Raw genomic sequence first — 19,897 nt, 5'->3', positions numbered from 1 at the left:
ATCTTATCATGATCAATCGAACTAATTCATTAGGATCAATCGGATGTTCAATCAATCATTTATTCTTATCATGATCAATCGAACTAATTCATTAGGATCAATCGGATGTTCGATCAATCATTTGTTCTTATCACGATCAATCGAACTAATTCACCTTGATCGATCGATCATTTGATGCTATCACGATCAATTGAATTAATTCACCAAGATCGGTCGATTGTTCGATCAAACATTTAAATAAGAATAAGAAATAGAAAACTTCAATAATAATTAATACGCGAATTTGTTCTCTTTAAAAGGAAAAAATAAATATTGATTTTTTTATAAAAAATAAGAATAGAAAATAGAAAAAATTCACCAATAATTAATATAAAATAAATAATGACATATTATTGGAGGTGAATTTTTGGTAAATAATCTTTTCTATTATATATGTAAGGTCAATAGCATTGCCCCAATATTTATAATTTAATTACTTAATTAATTAATTAATTTTTTTTCTTTCAGTGGTAAATAGAGGCAAATACTAAGGTTGCCACTATTGAGGGATCAATAACGGCAACTTTATGTCGCCGCTAATAGGCCAAGTATTTTTTTTATTTGTTTTTTGTGTGGACGAATAGCGGCAACTACCAAAGTTGCCGCTATTGATCTCCAATAGCGGCAACTTTTAAAGTTGCCGCTATTAGGCCCTCAATAGCGGCCACTTAATGTTGCCGCTACTAGGCCAAGTATTTTTTTTATTTGTTTTTTGTCTGGACGATTAGCGGCAACTACCAAAGTTGCCGCTATTGATCCTCCAATAGCGGCAACATTATGTTGCCACTACTAGGCCAAGTATTTTTTTATTTGTTTTTTGTCTGGACGATTAGCGGCAACTACTAAAGTTGCCGCTATTGATCCTCCAATAGCTGCAACTTTTAAAGTTGCCGCTATTAGGACCTTAATAGCGGCAACAATATGTTGCCGCTACTAGGCCAAGTATTTTTTTATTTGTTTTTTGTCTGGACGATTAGCGGCAACTACAAAGTTGCCGCTATTAAGTGCCTAATAGCGGCAACTTTTAAAGTGGCCGCTATTAGGACCTCCAATAGCGGCAACTTTATGTCGCCGCTAATAGGCCAAGTATTTTTTTATTTGTTTTTTGTCTAGACGATTAGCGGCAACTACTAAAGTTGCTGCTATTGATCCTCCAATAGCGGCAACTTTTAACGTTGCCGCTATTAGGCCCTTAATAGCGGCAACTTTATGTTGCCGCTATTAGGCCAAGTATTTTTTTATTTGTTTTTTGTCTGGACGATTAACGGCAACTACCAAAGTCGCCGCTATTGATCCTCCAATAGCGGCAACTTTTGAAGTTGCCGTTGTTGCACTCATAATAGCGGCAATGAATTGTTGCCACTAATTGTGTTTAAATAGCGGCAACTCAAGTCGCCGCTATTGAGTGCCTAACAGCGGCAACTTGGTAATTTTGCCGCTGATGGGTAGTAAATAGCGGCAACACAGGTCGCCGCTATTAGTGTTGTTGCTAAATATCAACTATTTTGGTATTTAGCGTCCGCTATTAGCGGCGACAATAAAGTTGCCGCTAATGGCCTCACATTAGCGGCGACTTTTAAAAGTCGCCGCTAATGACCCCTCATTAGCGGCAACTTTGGGGTCGCCACTAATAATTTGGTTGCTAATGACCAAATTTCTTGTAGCGATCGCAGTGTTGTGGGTGCCTTGCAATATTGCACCCTCACATGACCTGAAATTGCCCACTCGGTAAATCAACTCTACCAACACCTTCATGCTCCCACTATAGCTCACTGGACTTCGGCCAAACATGCCGTTCGCTACCTCAAAGGCACGGTGGACCATGGCCTCTACTTTACACGTGGTTCTCTTGACCTTCATGCCTATAGCGATTCGGACAAAGCTGGTGGCCCAGATGATTGCCGCTCCACCATGGGCTATGGTGTTTTCTTGGGTCCCTGTCTTGTTTCTTAGGCTGCTTAAAAAGCAGCCTACTGTCTCTCGTAGTAGCACTGAAGCTAAATATCGGGCTTTAGCAATGATAGTGGCTGAATTTTATTGGCTTCGTATGATGTTCGAAGACTTACTGTAACATCCCGATATTTCTCTTCTTTTATCTTGTAAATAAATTCGAATGTTACGCTGAAATAATCTCATATAGCGGAAAAACTGAAATTTTGAATACAAAACAATACCATTAAAATACTTTTCTTTATACAAAAATACCCAAAGCTATGTCGTACAATGCATTTATACAAATCTATCCGAGAGTCTAAACTCTAGACAAAACTTAACCAACTTGGAATCTTTGTACATCTCAATATGAATCTCTAATCATAACTGCATAATTACCTTGATTTTTCCATTCCTGCAAGCACTACAAAAACTGTGAAGTAGTGAGTCAATTGATTTCCGACAATATAAATCATTGTTGAATTATATATATCAAAATGATAGACAAGTTATAAAACCACAAGAATCTGTATTATTGGATATCAATATCATACTCAGTAAGTAAGAATACTTACAGTGATTGTAGGAATAGATCATCAAAGGTAATTACTTGTTGAAACCCATTCTGCTGCAATTGATCCTTATCCATAAATTTCCCATTCACTAACTCTCGCCCAAACTCTCATTCTCTCAAGTCTGCCTCTCTCGTTTTCTTTGGTTCAAAGGGATGAGAATAAATAAGTAAAGAAACAAAGAAGGGAGAAGCATTATCGGTATAGTGGGAAAGCAAGAGAAATAATAAAATTGAAAGAATACTTAGTGGTGCTAGGGAAAGTTGGCGTGAAAGTGGTTTAGGCCAATCACTCAAATTCATTAAAATAAACCAATAAGATCTCCAGTACCTAATTTCCATTAATAATCCCACGATTTCCTCAACTGATAAAATCTCATTAAATCAATCACCAATAATCACAATCATACTCCCAATTATATTAATCAATCATGAATTATCAAATCTCTTAAATCTCCCAATAAAATAATCAAGATATAATCTCTCATATAAAATCAACATCATGACATAATAACCTCAAATCAATATTCATTCCTATAATATTCATATGATCTAATCAATTCTTCAAGAATAAATATCATTACCTAATATGAATAATATATCATCAAATAAATATCTCTAAAATAAGACTTTAAAAATCTGGGACGCTACACTTACACCTCCCTTTCTTGTCTCGCCCTGTAGTCTGGTGTGATAATATTTGAGTGCTTGCTTTGGCCTTTAATCCGGTCTTCAACGCCCGTAATAATGGAGGTCGATGTTCAGTTTCTCCGGGAGAAAGTAGCCAATAAAGATGTCTAGTTGAAATTTATCTCCACCGTTGATCAAGTCACGGATATTTTTACCAAAGGTTTATCCTCTATTTGCTTCAACTTTCTCAAAGGAAAACTGATGGTGTGTCTTCCCCCATCAATTTTAGGGGGGTTGTTAACCAATCAGCCGTGACTCACTCCTCTACAGCTCATGAAGATCTGGTGCTTCATCAAGAAGGAAATATCCCATCAAACACGCCCAATCAATCAGAGAAATATCATGCACCGAGACTTAAGGAAATACAATCAAAGCATGGGTGAAAATAAGGAAAGACATATCAAGCTATACAAGGAAATTCTCTAGAAAACCAACGGTTACTTTGTACTCACTCTATTTATATATATCCATGTACATGACAGTGTAAATTATTGAATAAAAGAATTATCTCTTTATTGTAAACTTTCAACTAGATGACCTAAAAAATTGCTCCGAAAGTCGCTGGCCGATATATGCAGATAATGTAACAAATAACCACCACAAAGGATCCCTTCATATGAGACATAATTACAAAAGTCTCTTTTATAATTATGTCCAAGGGGAGACAAATCCAAAAGTCTTCATTTTGTCATTGTCTTTAGCACGTGATGATAGACCTAAACACTCAACTCAACTGAACTCAACTAGCCAAGCTAAATGGAAATCTTGATAATGGATTTGGCTCAAGTCAGCTATTTTAAGAATTAGTGTTATTTGGTAATTTAATAATGGATTTGGCTCAAGTCAGCTAAATTAAAGTTAGGATACCAAAAAAAAAAACATTAGAGCTAGGGTTTTTGTAAGTGTCTACTTTAGTGTTCTTTTGCACTCTAAGATTAGAAATCAAGAAAGAAATATATTCTATAGAACTTAGCGTAGGTGAGATACTCATTGTTTGAGATGAAATTTTTCTTTTTGAGGTGTGAATCATCTTCCTTTTGGTGATGAGACTAAGAGACTCTACTAAACTTCAAAAACAATTAAAGTTAGGGTTTTTTATCGGTGTCTACTTAAGTATTCTTCTGTACTCTAAGATTAGAAATCAAGGGAGAAATATATTTTATAGCAATTAGTGTAGGTGAGATACTCTTGTATGAGATGAAATTTTTAATTTTGAGTTGTGTTAAGGTGAAACAGTGCTACTCTACTCACGTGGACGGCTTTTAGAACATGTCTTACGGGGTGCGATTTCGAATGTCGCATAAAAGGTTTTGGCTTCCCTCACTAGACACCAATTGGTTTTAGATGAGATTATCTTCCTTTTCGTGATAAGACTCTACCAAAATTAATTGTTAGCCAATAATGTTATGTTTAACTTATACTTTATCTTTAAGGTATGTTTTCATTATATTTTGTTTTTTTCAACTAGAAACCAAGGGGTATTTCTCCCATGGTAGGCTCCATTGCGGAGTTCAACAGTTGTGTTCATCGAGCATACTACCACTCTCAAACTCTAAAGTTACAACTTTTTAACCGGACACTAAAAATTATAATTAAATTTTAGATAAATTACTGCTAAATTTTGAATCTAATGATTTTTTTATTGTCACCTTAAAAATAAAATTTTAGGACGGTCTGAGTAGAGTTGTGGATAGCATTTGAAACGATTTTATTCTCACATGTGAATTTCTGCCCCTGCAATCATTCACGTACGGCTTCAATCTCGAATGCCGACCACACACATTCACGTCAATTCCCCACTAGACGAAGCAATGATGCTTATTTCTGCGGGAAAGGGTAACATCATAAACCATTAATTACCAACAAAAGAATAAACAAAATGAAAAGAATATCATCCCTTCAAGATAATATTGACTCTATTTAAATTAAAGCAAGTGTGCACCTCTGTGATGCCGGCAACAACCAGTACCTGATCATTGGTACGGTAGGGGGATCCTTTTCCTGGCCGTATGCATCCAGTTCGCGCATTTGCCTCTACTTCCACTATACCTAGACCCAATTCACCATCGATTCACCTTGGGGGTTAAGACTTCTTAGAGCAGTACTTATGTTGACCTATTCAAATAAAAGTTGAATTTGATTAGAATATATATATATATATATATATATATATATAAATGGAGAATCACTTTTAAAAAGAATCAAACACCAAATTCGATCTCAACATCTTTCTGATCTACTTTAGTTAAATAATTTTTTGTTTCTTTTAATTCTTTTTTTTGTTCCGGGTTAACGAGAGAGAATGAAAATGAATGTATAAGCTTAAAAAATTAAATAACTATTTTTATTTTTTGGCTTTTGATATTTGGAAGAGTTAAATTTAAAATAGAGAAGATGGCTTATTAAATAGCTCTTTTTGTAATTTTTCAAAAAAGAAATAGAGAAAAACTAAGCTTAAAGAGCTCAATATAGGAATACTCTTATATGCGCACTTGATATAAAGATAACTTGGGAAATGGCAATATTGAGTTGACTTCTCATATTATTGCCCAAAATAAAATGAGATGTTTCTCTTGATTGCATGCGCCCTTATAAAAAAAAGAAAAAAATGGATTCATTTGGCAACCGGGTGTTTTTTGCTTGTTTGGTTGTAACTTGATATAAAGGTGGTAGTTTGAAAGATTTATATTTTGAGTTATTTGTTGTAAAATGAGCTCAATAAAATTGCCTACTTGCTAATGCCAACTTTGTGCTTAATTCATCTGAAAATCATGAAAATAGGTTAGCCCAACCTAAAAATCAACGTACCATACAATTTTTAGGTTTCATAGCTTGATTGTTCTTTTTTATTTCAGATTGATCTCCCAACGCAGCTAAGCTATTTTAAGACTGTGGTGACGTTGCTGAGGCAAGAAGTAGGTGATGTAGAAGCCGAGAAAGTGCTGAGCAGAGCTGTATACTTGTTTAGCATTATTGGAGGCATTGATTACTTTAGTTTTTCGATAAATAACCCAAATGCTACTCATTCCCAACAAACACAACATGTGGAGATTGTGATCGACCACTTGACTAGTGTGCTCAAAAGTAATGGGGAAATGTTCACTAGAAAGAAAGCATTTAATTAGTATGTGTTCAAATTTTTTAACGTTTACTTTTCCAGGAAATATATGGGTTAGGAGGTAGGAAAATTTCATTTCAAAACGTAGGGCCTTTGGGTTGCATACCGGTCGTGAAATCTAAAAAAACCTAATTGACTTCAAATAACACCTATTCTGAATATATAGGTGTTTTACACAAAATTATGGAAAAATAAATCTGACCTAACAATTTATAATCAACCAAAACAAATATGCAATAATCAATAAAGAACACAGATATTTTAGTTACGAAGAGCAAACCAATCAGAGAACTCTCTAAAAGTAAAACCTTTCCGAGGTATCCAAACCCAGGAAATCAACTAACTCAGTAAAAGAATAAAGGATTACAAGAAGTTCACACTTACAAAACCATTGCAATTGACATTATCTTGCATAAAACAAGCGACCCACTTGCCTACTACAGCAATAGCCCTTTCCAGAGACAGCTGGCACTCCTTCTGTGTGATCTCTCTTCACCGGAACTCCGATTGACTTCACTTTAACAATCAACAAGTAAAACAAACGATCACTCTAAGAGAGAACTAACGATCAATATCAAGACACTTTTAGCACACGACGGCAAACTCTAGATGCAAAATCGATCCCTTTCTCTTCTATAAGAATGTATTTATAACATCTACAAAACCCTAGACCTGGGCCCACATTAAAAAACAAGTTTTGGGCATAAAATCTATGGGGTGTCCGGACAGGGCCTTGCAGAGGACGAAAAAACATGTTTCCGGAACTGCTATCCGGACAAGCTGTCATGCTGTCCAGATAGCCTTGGCAGGAAGAGAATTTATGTTTCTGGAATTGTTGTCTGGACAGGGAAAGGGCCTGTATGGATAGGGCAGCATTGGAGGAAAAATTGAATTTTGGAAATGTTGTCCTGTCATGATCAACAGCTCCGATCGATGAGCGTTTGTGGTCTAATTGAGATGAAACTTTGTAGGGATGTTCACGACACGTGAATCCTCATTGTGAATGGTGGAGATTGGATTCTGAGCATTCTATATCAGTGTTTGAGCCCGTAAACCCTCTACATTTTGGAACCGAATTAAGCCAATAAAAATACTTACAAACTCCCTCTTTGGCAATTCGGTGACAAAACCAATATGCCGAGACATCCCATCATCTCCCCCCATATATACTCCCCCTTTTTGTCACAGAATGACAAAAGGTCACCATGGTTCCTGAAACACTTACAAAATTCATCAAGGCATATGTTGAACAGGAATAAACAATGACCAATAATATAACAGATTTGAATAGAATATAATCATGAATAGCTCACCAAATCTATTCGAACACCAAACAAATATCATTCATAAATGCAACAAGTATATCAAAATTAAAATCATCTATGGTGTTCTATCTATTTCCATCAAGGGTAATAAAACATCAGTAAGCCCAAGGAAAGTCATAAAAACATAAGTATGATCAAAGCTACGAATGCATGATGAGTGAAATGCAAGATCATGAAAAAAAAATTCTCCCCCTCAAACTGAAACCACAAACAAAAAAATATTTGACCACAAATAAAAACTTGTATTGATGTCCAACACCTCATGCGCGTCCTCATGAACACCCTAGCAAAACAGAGTAATCAACATACTACACAAACATCTGAGATTCAACATATGTATGAAGCAACTTGTTCTGCAAATGCAGCAAAGTAATCAAGAACTTAGTAAACTCATGCGAAAGGTGTAGTGTGTGAGACCTCCCATTAAATAAGATTTTATCAGTTGAAAAGAACATAGACAGACAACTTGGATAGGAAAGACAAATAGTCTAAATCAATCAACATTCAAACCTTATCATGCTATGGCCTAGACTCCCTCATCCGATACACTCCCCCTAAGACAAATCATTCGCTTTTCACTATGTCCTTTAGTGACCATTGGTTTCCGCAATGATTTGGTCACTTATTCTTTCTATAGGGGCACATTGAGGCAAACATAAGTCATTGATTACATTTTATGCTTTTAGCATATTGAATTTATTTATTTAATTTATTTTTTTTTTAATTTATTGAATTTTCATAGTTTTGCTTTTAGCACATAGGAGAAAAATGCCGAAATGTTTAGGAGGTAGGTTCAACTAACGAGTTGGCCAAGTTAATTAAACTAACACTGCCTATCTTCCTTAACCAAAAAAAAAAAGTCTTATCAAAGCTTCCAAAAATATATCAAAAATACAAACTTAATAGGAGTATAAAGTGCACAAATTCGATCATGAGAAGAATGACTCTTACTCCCTCAACAGTATCCAGAAAAACAAAGCAGATCATTCACATATGAATTATCAGATGTATAGTGCATAATTGTTGACCCTACACACATGCAAGATATGTGTTTAGAAACAATACACGAGACAATGAACATCGAACAAGGAAACAAAAAAAAAAAAAAAAAATCACAAAAACATTAAAAAAAAAAAGAAAGAAAAAAAGCCCTAGAATACCAAAGAGAAATGAAATATGCATAAATTCTAGGCATGTCATGTGCCCACCTAATCTAGGTGAGTCCATTACCACTCCCCCTCAATGGGTGAATGGTATTAATCTTCTTGACCCAAACTTTTTTTACATCAGGGACAAATGTGTGACTCTTATCCAAGACATCTAACCGTGTTACTACGCCCCTCATCATGTTGAATAATTTCTCATAACTATTTCTAGAATGGAAATATTCTCTTTTAAGCTCATGACTATTAAGCTGAAAACACTTAGGACGGATATGTCCAATCTTACCATAATTATGACACGTAGGAATAAACCTTTGAGACGGTTGGTTCCTTAACATATGCACACTTCTCGACTTAGAACTAGACATATAGGAACTAGTTAGAGTTCCCTTACCGTTTTCACCTTTGGAAATTTGAGGAAAAATTACCTTCTTTTCAGCCAAGCTATCTTCTTTGTTCACTGGTTTCACAAAAATCATCTTTGAAGAAGAAGTAACATTAGTAGATAAAATAGCAGATTTATCAAAACCCAATACAGTTCTATCAAACGAATGTTTCTGATTATGTAGCATTTGATTTAGCTTTTCACTAGAGAATTTTGTTAAATAATTCTTTGATTCATTCAGATCATTCTCTAAGGATTTCACTTTGGCAATTAGCATGTGATTTCAGACATCAAAGTATTATGAGTAGCAAGAGAATCAGTTAAGGTGACAGAAAGTTGATCATTTTCAAGATTAACCTTTTTTAGTTTCTTCAAGTGTTGCTTATTCAGCTTTTTTAGTTTAGTGCATTCTACAAAGAGATTATTGTAAGCATTTTGCAGATCATCTTCCTCTTCCGATTCATTATCGGACATACCTTGTTTGTCTTGAGAATTACACTCACTATCCTCATGCTCACTCTCATAACTAACTCCAAATGCTAAGTAATTAACTCACTGTTCAGCATCGTCCTTGTCAAACTCATCACTTTGAGTCATATTAAATGCCTTGCCATTTGACTTTCTCAAGTTAGCACAGTCAACACAAATGTGCCCATGCCCTCCACATTCGTGACACTTGATACCTCTAGGTGACTTACCTTTCTCAACATTCTCAATTCTAGATTTCTCATAAAATTGTGAATTGCTATTTTTAAAATTTCCTTTCTTGGGTCTAAAGAATTTCCTAAACTTCTTAGCAAACATAGCTACTTCTTCCTCATTTCCAAAATCCTCATCAGATGAACCACAAGAGTTAACCTTAACATTTTTTGCTTTAAGAGCAATATTCTTGGTGTTCTTGTGTTTAGGTAGAATTAACTCAAAAGTCTGAAGTGAACCTACAAGTTCTTCTACTCTCATTATGTCTAGGTCTTTGCTTTGTTGTATGGCAGCAATTTGAGGTATAAACCTCTCAGGTAATAACCTTAAGATTTTCTTAACAACTTTTGCCTCATCCATTCTTTTTCCTAAATTGATAGTAGAGTTTCTAATGACACTAAGCTTCGAGTAGAATTCATCAAACGTTTCATCTTCCTGCATTCTAATCTCCTCAAACTGAGAAACCAACATTTGAATTTTTGAAGTTATAACAACCTTAGTTCCTTCATGTGTGATATCTAAAGTTTCCTAAGCTTCCTTAGCTATCTCACATCTAGAAATTCTTGAAAATTCCTCATTTGAAACAGATATGTAAATAGCATTTATAGCTTTGCCATTAGCAATAGCATTATTCTTTTCCTCCGTTGTCCATTCAGTTGTTGCTTTGTCTGGACGAGTCCATCCAGATTCAACTATATGCCAAACACTAATGGATTTAAAGTATGCTCTCATATCAATTTTTCAAAGCATATAATTCGTTCTATCAAACACAGGAAGGGAATTAGGAGCAACAGTATGATAAATTTGATATGGAGTCTCGGATCACACTCAGGAAATAATGATCTATAGCAAGACTCTTTTAGTGCACGACGGTGAACTCTAGATGCAGAATCCTTCCCTTTCTCTTCTAAAAAGATGTATTTATAACATCTACAAAACCCTAGACCTGGGCTCACATTAAAAACACGTTTTGGGCATAAAATCTACCGGGTGCCCGGACAGGTTAAGTGCCTATCTAGATAGGGCCTTGCAGAGGACGAAAAAACATGTTTCTGGAACTGTTGTCCAGACAAGATGTCTTGCTGTTCGGATAGCCTTGGCAGGAAGAGAATTTCTGTTTCTAGAATTGCTGTCCGGACAGGGAAAGGGCTTGTCCGGACAGGGCTGCAATGGAGGAAAAATTGCATTTTGGAAATGTTGTCCTATCATGATCAACAGCTCCAATCGTTGAGTGTTTGTGGTCCGATTGAGCTAAAACTTTGTAAGAATGTTCATCACACATGAATCCTCATTGTGAACGGTGGAGATTGGATTCTGAGCATTCTATATCATTGGTTGAGCCAGTGAACAGTAGCCTCTGCATTTCGGAACCGAATTAAGCCAACAAAAATACTTACAAAATCCATTATGAATTTTACACATGCTAGTGAGTGTATCAAACAACCCTTAGCTCTGGCAAAGCTACACAACAAAGCTCTAGCCCAAGTCCTTAAAACCCTAGAGAGTGAGTTATCCGGATTCAAATATTCAATATTTGATTACTTCCATGAGCTTATAGACAGAATTAAAAACCCTTCAAAATATGGTAGGCTTGTCAACACAATTTTCACTTAAATATAACTTTCACTGATCTTTGTTGTAATTAATTTACCCTTTTTTGGTTTTTTAAGGCTTCAAGAATTGTGAGACTGTGTGTTGCGGCGCTGGAGAGTATATAAATTATGGAGGTGGAGGAAGCGGAGAACCACATTCGAGATATGTAGTGATCCGAGTGAGTATGTGTGCTTTGATGGTGTTCATACTTGTGAAAAGACAAACCACCAGTTAACTGACCTAATATGGAGTGGAGAACCACATGTCACAGGGCCTTACAATGTGAAACAACTATTTGAACATGTGTAGCAAATTATGTTCTATATAGCTAGCTTTCCTATTATGTTTTTGGATATTGTTTTCCTATGATGTTTATCGATATTGCAGTCCTATGTTTTAGGTAATCACTATCATGTTCTCTCCATCTTTCATGATTTCTCTATAAATAAGGATCATTTGTATTGTAATTTATCATCAATACATAAGAGCAAGATTTAACCTTTTATACTCTTCCCTAGTAGTAGACATAGTCTACCATGATATGATTCTACGTTTCCTTAGGAGAAAAGTAAGCTTCAATTTTTTTTTTTTTAAAGATTTTGTACCTCTGATTTATCAATTACTCTTTAAATGTACTTATTAATGAAGTTATCGAAATTCAAATAAGGCATATTTTGAAATTCTTCACTAGTCTTTTCCTTCCATAGCCTATTTGATGTAAATCGAAGTGTTTGGGATTTCATGAAGAAGACGGGAATGGATGGTAGTGTGGACATACCCCGGAAGATGGTGACGTGATCCCAGACTCGTGCTGCAGAAAAGGGAGTTCCTAGAACTGCGATCGATCGCACGTTGATTCTAATCGAGCGCCCTAGACACTGTGCCTGCACTCGAGCGTCCATCCCCTGGAATTTGAAGGTCGTCTTTGGTACTGCGACTGATTTGTCCCTGTACTGTAAACGATCGCATGCTCTAGCGCACCCCTTCCCTGGAAGTGCGATCAAGCGCACTCGGGGCGCTATGTTACTTTTTCTGCATTTATTTCGCTTTAAACCGACTTTCTTTCCTTCTTTTGCTGTGATTAGGGTTTTGAAAGTCCATATTCCGTGTTTTAGTAGTATTAGGAGTATTGGAGGTTATAAATACATGCTTAAAGCCTCTAGCAAACTCAGTTTAGGAATATTATTTGGTTTTCTAAATAAGAATACAAAGAGTTGAGTTTCTTCATTACTTTTCCTTAAATTCATAGACAACATCTATTGATTTGAGAAGGTTTCTTTGATTCTTGTGATAATTTCACAATCTTCGAAATATTTATCCCTTCTACTTGCTGTTTTCTTGTTCATTACTATCCATTGCTGCATCAATTGGTATCAAAGCCCAAGTTTCTTTCCATGGCGCCAAACACAAGAGGAGGAAGCGGTAACCGCTATGCAAATTTGGAGAACGTGTATGAACGTGAGGACTCATTCCGTGGAGAACAGGCGGCGGCACAATGGTAACTTATGGAGGACACAATCACAGAGTTGAGGGCTCAAATTGTTGCCACCAATACTCGATTGGCAAATCCAAAGTTCCACCGTGAGCGTCGCCACCAACCCTCACCGCCTGGCTCGGATGGGGAAGACAAACAAGGTACGAAGAATGAAGCTGGGAACCCTTTTGCAGGGAGCCAAGTACATGGCCATCAACCCCATGTACAAGCCCATGCCAATCGATGGGAGAGCGGTTTCAAACTCGATATTCCAGAATTCCACGGGGGTCTTCAACCCGAAGAATTTTTGGATTGGGTAGCGGCAGTTGGAGAAATTCTTGATTTCAAGGGGGTGCCCGAGGATCAAGGAGTTTCTTTGGTCGCAACTAAATTTCGGGGGAAAGCAGCGGCCTGGTGGCAGCAATTGAATCAATCAAGAGAGCGATAGGGCAAGAAGAAAATCAACAAGTGGGAGAAACTGTTGAAGCATATGCGATCGGCCTTTTTATCCTACAATTATACCTGAACCATGTATCAAAAGCTGCAAAATTTGAGCTATGGTTCAAAGTCTGTGGATGACTATACGGAAGAATTCTACAAGTACCTCACTCGTGTGGATCTAGTCGAAACAAACGACCAACTCGTGTCACAATACATTGGAGGTTTGCGCCAACAAATTCAGGATTCCCTAAACCTCTTTGATCCCCCTAATGTGTCCGAAGCCCATCAACGGGTACTACTGCTAGAAAGGACGGCTTCTAGAGGGCCTTTTGGAGGATTCGGTCGAGGAACCGAGGGCAGCACAAACCGGTCAAGTGGGCCATTCACTGCGCGCAGCACCACTCCAACTCCAAGTCAAGGCCGTACCCCAATGTTAAGTGCTAAAATATTCATATTTTTTGTCATTAACTTACATGTGTTAATCTTTTAGTTTTAGTTAATTTATGCCATTTTAGCTCTTTTATGAGTTTTCCTTGTTTTTGTAGGTCATTGGAAAAAAGAAAAGAAAAAGTAATCTCAGAAGTTTTGGACTTAAAAGAGCTATTTTGGGAATATTGGAGGCATTGGTAGTGCGATCGATCGCAGGGGAACTGCGATCGAGCGTACTACAGGCGAGGACCACAAACGCAAGGCACCTGTGATCGAGTGCCCAGCACAAATAGGATCGATCGCAGTCCTGCGATCGATTGCACACGGGCTGTAATCGAGCATACCCGAGGGTGATGGGCACGTCAGCTACCAGTCTTGTTATGAAAGTGCAAATTCTAGGGTTTTGTAAGTTAGTGCGAACTAGGGTTCAAACCCTACGATTTTTAGGGTTTCTAGAGTATTCCTAAGGCTTATAAATAATCCCTTAAACCTCTAGAATAGACATAATTTCCAAGGAGAAGAATTGGAGCTCTTCAAGTTCAAGTTTCGGATTTATTCTTTTCCTTTCTTTTATTTTATTTTATTTTATGAAGATGTTTAACATCAAACTTATGTGTAACTAATTTACTTAGTAGGGCTAGATTGAAGCCTTAGCTATGTTTAGTTAATATTCAATATTGGCGCCTTTGTGATGTTGTGGTATTTAACTTGATTAATTCCGGCTTTCATGAATTCCTCATATGTGTGTGCCTGATCAACATATGCATGTGGTATGGACTAGTTAGTTAAATCAATTTGGATGACCGCGACCTGGGTTTAATAAAAGTAACAAAAGAAATCCACACCCGATTCTTGGGTTAATCAACATGGGGAACCAGAAGTAGACACCCATGCCCTAGGCCTCATGTGTTTGTCGATTTCCACAGTTTTATGCTTTCTTAAAGAACAACTTAGTAGACACCCATGCTAAATCCTTTAAGAAATAAAGGAATTAGAGTAGACACACATGCCTAATTCGTTGCTTAGGGAAATCAATAGTTTAAGGAGTAGACACACATGCCCTTAGGTTGACAAACATTTGATATACATAACATGATCAAAACATTGGCATATCGATATATTATCTAAATATAATTAGTGGTGGATATCAAAGCTCTACCTTTTTATTATTATCAACTCAAAACCAATCTTTGTTTCGTTTTATTTTTGGAAATTATCTTAGACAAAATTTAGCAATCCTTGTGGGAATGACCCCTTCCTTGCACCATATACTACTATGTCGATCTCGTGCACTTGGGAGTAAAACATACAATTATTTGCCTATTAATTAGGTAAATATTTGTAACAACACCCAACCACCATGGGAACTCCGACCCGAGTTGCAGCATCCAATGGGCCTAAATGTTTTAAGTGTGGAGAACCCGGCCACCGGATGCCGGATTGCCGCAAAGGGAAAATGTATGGTAAAGGGCTACTCATCGACTCGGGAGACGCCTTCGGAGAACAAGGCGATGAGGATGAGCAAGAAGCAGTCTTTGACGACTATGGTGGGATGGATGAAGAATTTGTTACCGGGGATGAGAACCCTCTATCAATGCTTAGGAGGGTGTGTTTTACACCCTGGAAGGTGGAGAGTGACGATGGCCAGTGCCACAATTTGTTTCAGACAACATGCACAATTGGGGGCAAAGGGTGCAAGTTGGTCATTGATGGGGGCAGTTGTGAGAACGTAGTAGCGGAGGAAGTGGTTCGGAAATTGGGCCTTGGGATAGAGAAACACCCTGCACCGTATCGCTTAGAGTGGCTTAAGAGAGGAGCTGAGGTAATAGTATCGAAACGTTGCCTTGTGAATTTTTCGATTGGGAATAAGTATAAAGATGAAACATGGTGTGATGTGGTGGTGGCCATGGATGCATGCCATTTATTACTCGGAAGGCCATGGCAATATGATCGGAGTGTTCATCACGACGAGAGGAAAAACACCTATAGTTTTTTGATGGACAATGTAAAACTTACTCTCCTTCCAAATCCGAAAGAAGATTCCAAACCTTCTAAAGGGGCGGGTCAAACATTGTTAGCTAAGCATGAGTTCATTAAGGAGATGCTCGATTCGGATTGTATGTACCTATTATATGGCAAGGAGTGTGGTTCTACGAAGGTACTGCCGGCTGCGGTCAAGGGTTTGTTAGAAGAATTTTCAAATGTGTTCCTGGTAGAGTTACCTAAGGAGCTTCCACCCCTTTGTGACATTCAACACCAAATCGACTTGGTGCCCGGTTCTAGTCTTCCCAACCAACCACACTACTGCATGAGTCTGAAGGAGCATGAAGAGTTGAGGTGACAAGTGGAAGAACTTCTCGTCAAAGGGCATATTTGGGAGAGCTTAAGCCCATGTGCAGTCCCCCCATTGCTCACGCCTAAGAAGGATGGAACATGGAGGATGTGCGTAGATAGCCGCGCCATCAATAAAATCACCATAAGGTACCGCTTTCCTATCCCTCGTTTGGATGACTTATTGGATCAATTGAGTGGGGCAATAGTTTTCACAAAGCTGGATTTGAAGAGTGGATACCACCAAATTTGGATGCGGGTTGGTGATGAATGGAAGACCGCGTTCAAAACGCGAGAGGGGCTCTATGAATGATTGGTAATGCTGTTTCGATTGTCCAATGCTCCTAGTACCTTCATGAGGGTGATGAATCAAGCATTCCACCCATTCATCAGGAAGTTTGTAGTCGTCTACTTTGATGATATCCTCATATATAGCTCAACCACAGAGGAGCACCTTCGACATATACGGGAGGTACTAGATGTGTTGCGCCGAGAAAAATTGTATGCGGCGCCGGCTAAGCGTTCCTTCATGACCAATTCAGTCCTTTTTCTTGGGTACATGGTGTCCAAAGATGGGTTGGCGGTGGATGAGTCAAAGGTCGCAGCAGTTCAGGATTGGCCTCTCCCAACTACACTACATGAGGTACGTAGCTTCCATGGGTTAGTCTCTTTTTATCGGCATTTTATTCAGAATTTTAGCACCATCTTGGCGCTGCTTACGGAGTGTATGAAAGCGGGAAAATTTGTGTGGAGTGACGCAGCAACTACCGCCTTCGAGTTGATCAAGGTAAAAGTGACTACATCTCCATTACTAGTCCTTCCGAATTTTGACTTACCCTTTGAGTTACATTGTGATGCCTCGAAGATAGGCGTTGGGGCCATACTCAGCCAAAGGGGCAAGCCCATGGCTTATTTGAGTGAAAAATTGAAGAATGCACAACTTAATTATAGCACATATGATATTGAGTTTTATGCATTAGTGCAAGCACTGAAGCATTGGAGTTCGTACCTCGCCTACAATGACTTCATCTTGTATTCGGACCATGAAGCCCTCAAGCACCTTAATGGTCAAGATAAGTTGTCATCCCGACATGCTAAATGGGCCGCCTTTGTCCAACAGTTCTCATTTACAATTAAGCACAAGTCGGGAGCATTGAACAAAGTGGCCAATGCCCTTAGCCGAAAATCATCCCTATTGACCACCATGAAGTCGGAGGTAATAGGCTTTGACTTATTAAAATATTCTTTATCTATTGATCCATTTTTTGGTCCTATTGTTGGAGAGATATCCTCAGGGGTGAAAGACGACTTTGGCTTGTACAATGGGTTCCTTTTCAAAGGTACTCAACTGTGCATTCCTAAAGGCAACCTGCAGTTGAAGATTATCCAAGAACACCACAATGAAGGGCACATGGGGCAGGATAAAACATTACAACTGGTGGCGGACCAGCTCTATTGGCCAACCATGAGGAAATAGGTAGAAAGATTGGTGAAAAACTGTCGAATTTGTCAAGTGTCCAAGGGGTCGGCGACCAATGCTGGCTTGTATATGCCCCTTCCCAATCTGGAGGGGCCATTGACCAATGTGAGCATGTACTTCGTGTTGGGCTTACCAAAGACTTAAAGAGGTAAGAACTCTATCTTTGTGGTTATTGATAGATTCTCTAAGATGGTGCATTTTATTGCTTGTAAGAAGACAGCCGATGAGGTAAATGTAGCACAATTGTATTTTCGAAAGGTCTACCGCCTCCATGGGCTTCCATTGTTCTTTGTTTCCGACCGAGACACACGGTTCCTTAGCCACTTTTGGTGATGTTTGTGGCAATTGTCACGTACTAAGCTTGACTTCAGTAGCACCTACCATCCACAAACGGATGGGCAAACAGAGGTAGTCAACCACTCATTGGGAGCCTTGCTTCAGAGTTTGGTGGGGGGGCACCTCAAGTCGTGGGATCAAAAATTGTTCCAAGCCGAGTTCGCCTACAACCGTTCAACTAACCGGAGTACCGACCTTAGCCCATTCACCATCATTTATGGGAGTAATCCTCTTGCCTCATTGGATTTGGCGCCTATTCCAGATTTGAAGCGACCACATGATAAGGCCGAAAACTTAATAGCCCAGATATAAGAGGGTCATAAGTTCACCATTCAAAATTTACAAGAGTCTACAACAAAGAATAAGGCAGATGCGGATAAGAAATGTCGTGTTGTAGAATTTGAGGAAGGCAATTTTGTGTGGGCTATGTTGACTAAAGATAGGTTTCCGGTGGGAGGATACAACAAGTTGGCTGCTCGCAAGATTGGTCCAGTAGAGATTATAGAGAAGATCAATTCGAATGCTTATCGATTGAAGTTGCCTTGCCATATTAAGACGTCTGATGTCTTTAATGTCAAACACCTTGTCCCGTTCACAGAAGATTCTTTGGATGAGGATGCGAATTCGTGGGCAAATCCTCTCCAACCTAGGGAGGATGATGTAGATCGAAGTGTTTGGGATTTCATGCAGAAGAGGGGAATGGCTGGTAGTGTGGACATACCCCAGAAGATGGTGACGCAATCCCAGACTCATGCTGCAGAAAAGGGAGCTCCTGGAACAGCGATCCATCGCACGTTGATTGCGATTGAGCGCCCTAGAGTAGCGATCGAGCGTATGGTGCCTGCGCTTGAGAATCCAACCCCTGGAATTTGAAGGTCGTCTCTGGTATTGCGACCGATTTGTCCCTGTAACTGCGAATGATCGCATGCTAGAGCGCACCCCATCCCTGGAAGTCCAATCAAGAGCAAGCTTACCTGCAATAGAGCGCACTCAAGGCGCTATGTTACTTTTTTCGCATTTATTTCGCTTTGAACCGACTTTCTTTCCTTGTTTTGCTGGGATTGGGGTTTTGAAAGTCCCTATTTCGTGTTTTAGTAGTATTAGGAGTATTGGAGGCTATAAATACATGCTTATAGCCTCTAGCAAACTCAGTTTATGAATATTATTTGGTTTTCTCAATACTAATACTCAGAGTTGAGTTTCTTCATTACTTTTCCTTAAATTCGTAGATAACATCTATTGATTTGAGAAGGTTTCTTTGATTCTTGTGATAGTCTCACAATCTTAGAAATATTTATCCATTCTACTTGCTGTTTTCTTGTTCATTACTATCCATTGCTGCATCACTATTTATTTCTAAAAATAAATAGGAATAATAATAATGATAATAAACCAAATTCTTCTATTGTAGCTAGTGTTGTTGAATAAACTTCTAATAATTAAGAAATTTTTTAGTTAATTTTGAGATGGCAGCTTTAACGATAAATGAATCCTTGCTTCAACTTCACATTACACTTGTGCCCTCGAAATGATTGGTTAACTACATATGAGACAATTAATGGTGGTTTAGTTTTGATGGAAACCAACGTGACTTACAAGATTTATTGGAATAGATATAATTTAAAAATATGATACATCACAGAAATATTAAGACTTTGACTGATGTTTGACATATACAAAATTTGAGAAAAATTTTATTTTATTTGGGCATTTTGATTAATTCCCTTGATTAACTTTAGTGAAGGTAAAGTAATACAAATCTACAAATGTTCTTTCATTGTGAGTAAATGTAACGAGATTGATTACCTTTGTTGTTATAACGCCCCCAAATTAATTAATGAAAAACAATTTGAGAGTTACCTCTAACTTTGCAGTGGAAAGTATGTCCGAA

General features: G+C 38.0%; 1 protein-coding gene and 1 pseudogene across 1 annotated transcript; both read left to right on the top strand.

Annotated features, from left to right (window-relative positions):
• The first annotated feature begins 1,861 nt into the window (after positions 1 to 1,861).
• Positions 1,862 to 11,824, top strand: LOC132187868 (GDSL esterase/lipase 3-like; annotated as a pseudogene).
• Positions 11,825 to 15,219: 3,395 nt separating this feature from the next.
• On the top strand, positions 15,220 to 16,200 carry LOC148584867 (uncharacterized). The gene has a single exon (XM_088517540.1). It carries the CDS (start codon positions 15,220 to 15,222, stop codon positions 16,198 to 16,200), a length of 981 nt encoding a protein of 326 aa, XP_088373666.1.
• Positions 16,201 to 19,897: the final 3,697 nt, after the last annotated feature.

The sequence above is a fragment of the Corylus avellana genome, chromosome 6 (assembly GCF_965113065.1).
Source record: "Corylus avellana chromosome 6, dhCorAvel1.hap1.2, whole genome shotgun sequence".
In the NCBI taxonomy this organism is placed as follows: domain Eukaryota; kingdom Viridiplantae; phylum Streptophyta; class Magnoliopsida; order Fagales; family Betulaceae; genus Corylus; species Corylus avellana.
This window is presented reverse-complemented; position numbering and strand designations above follow the sequence as displayed.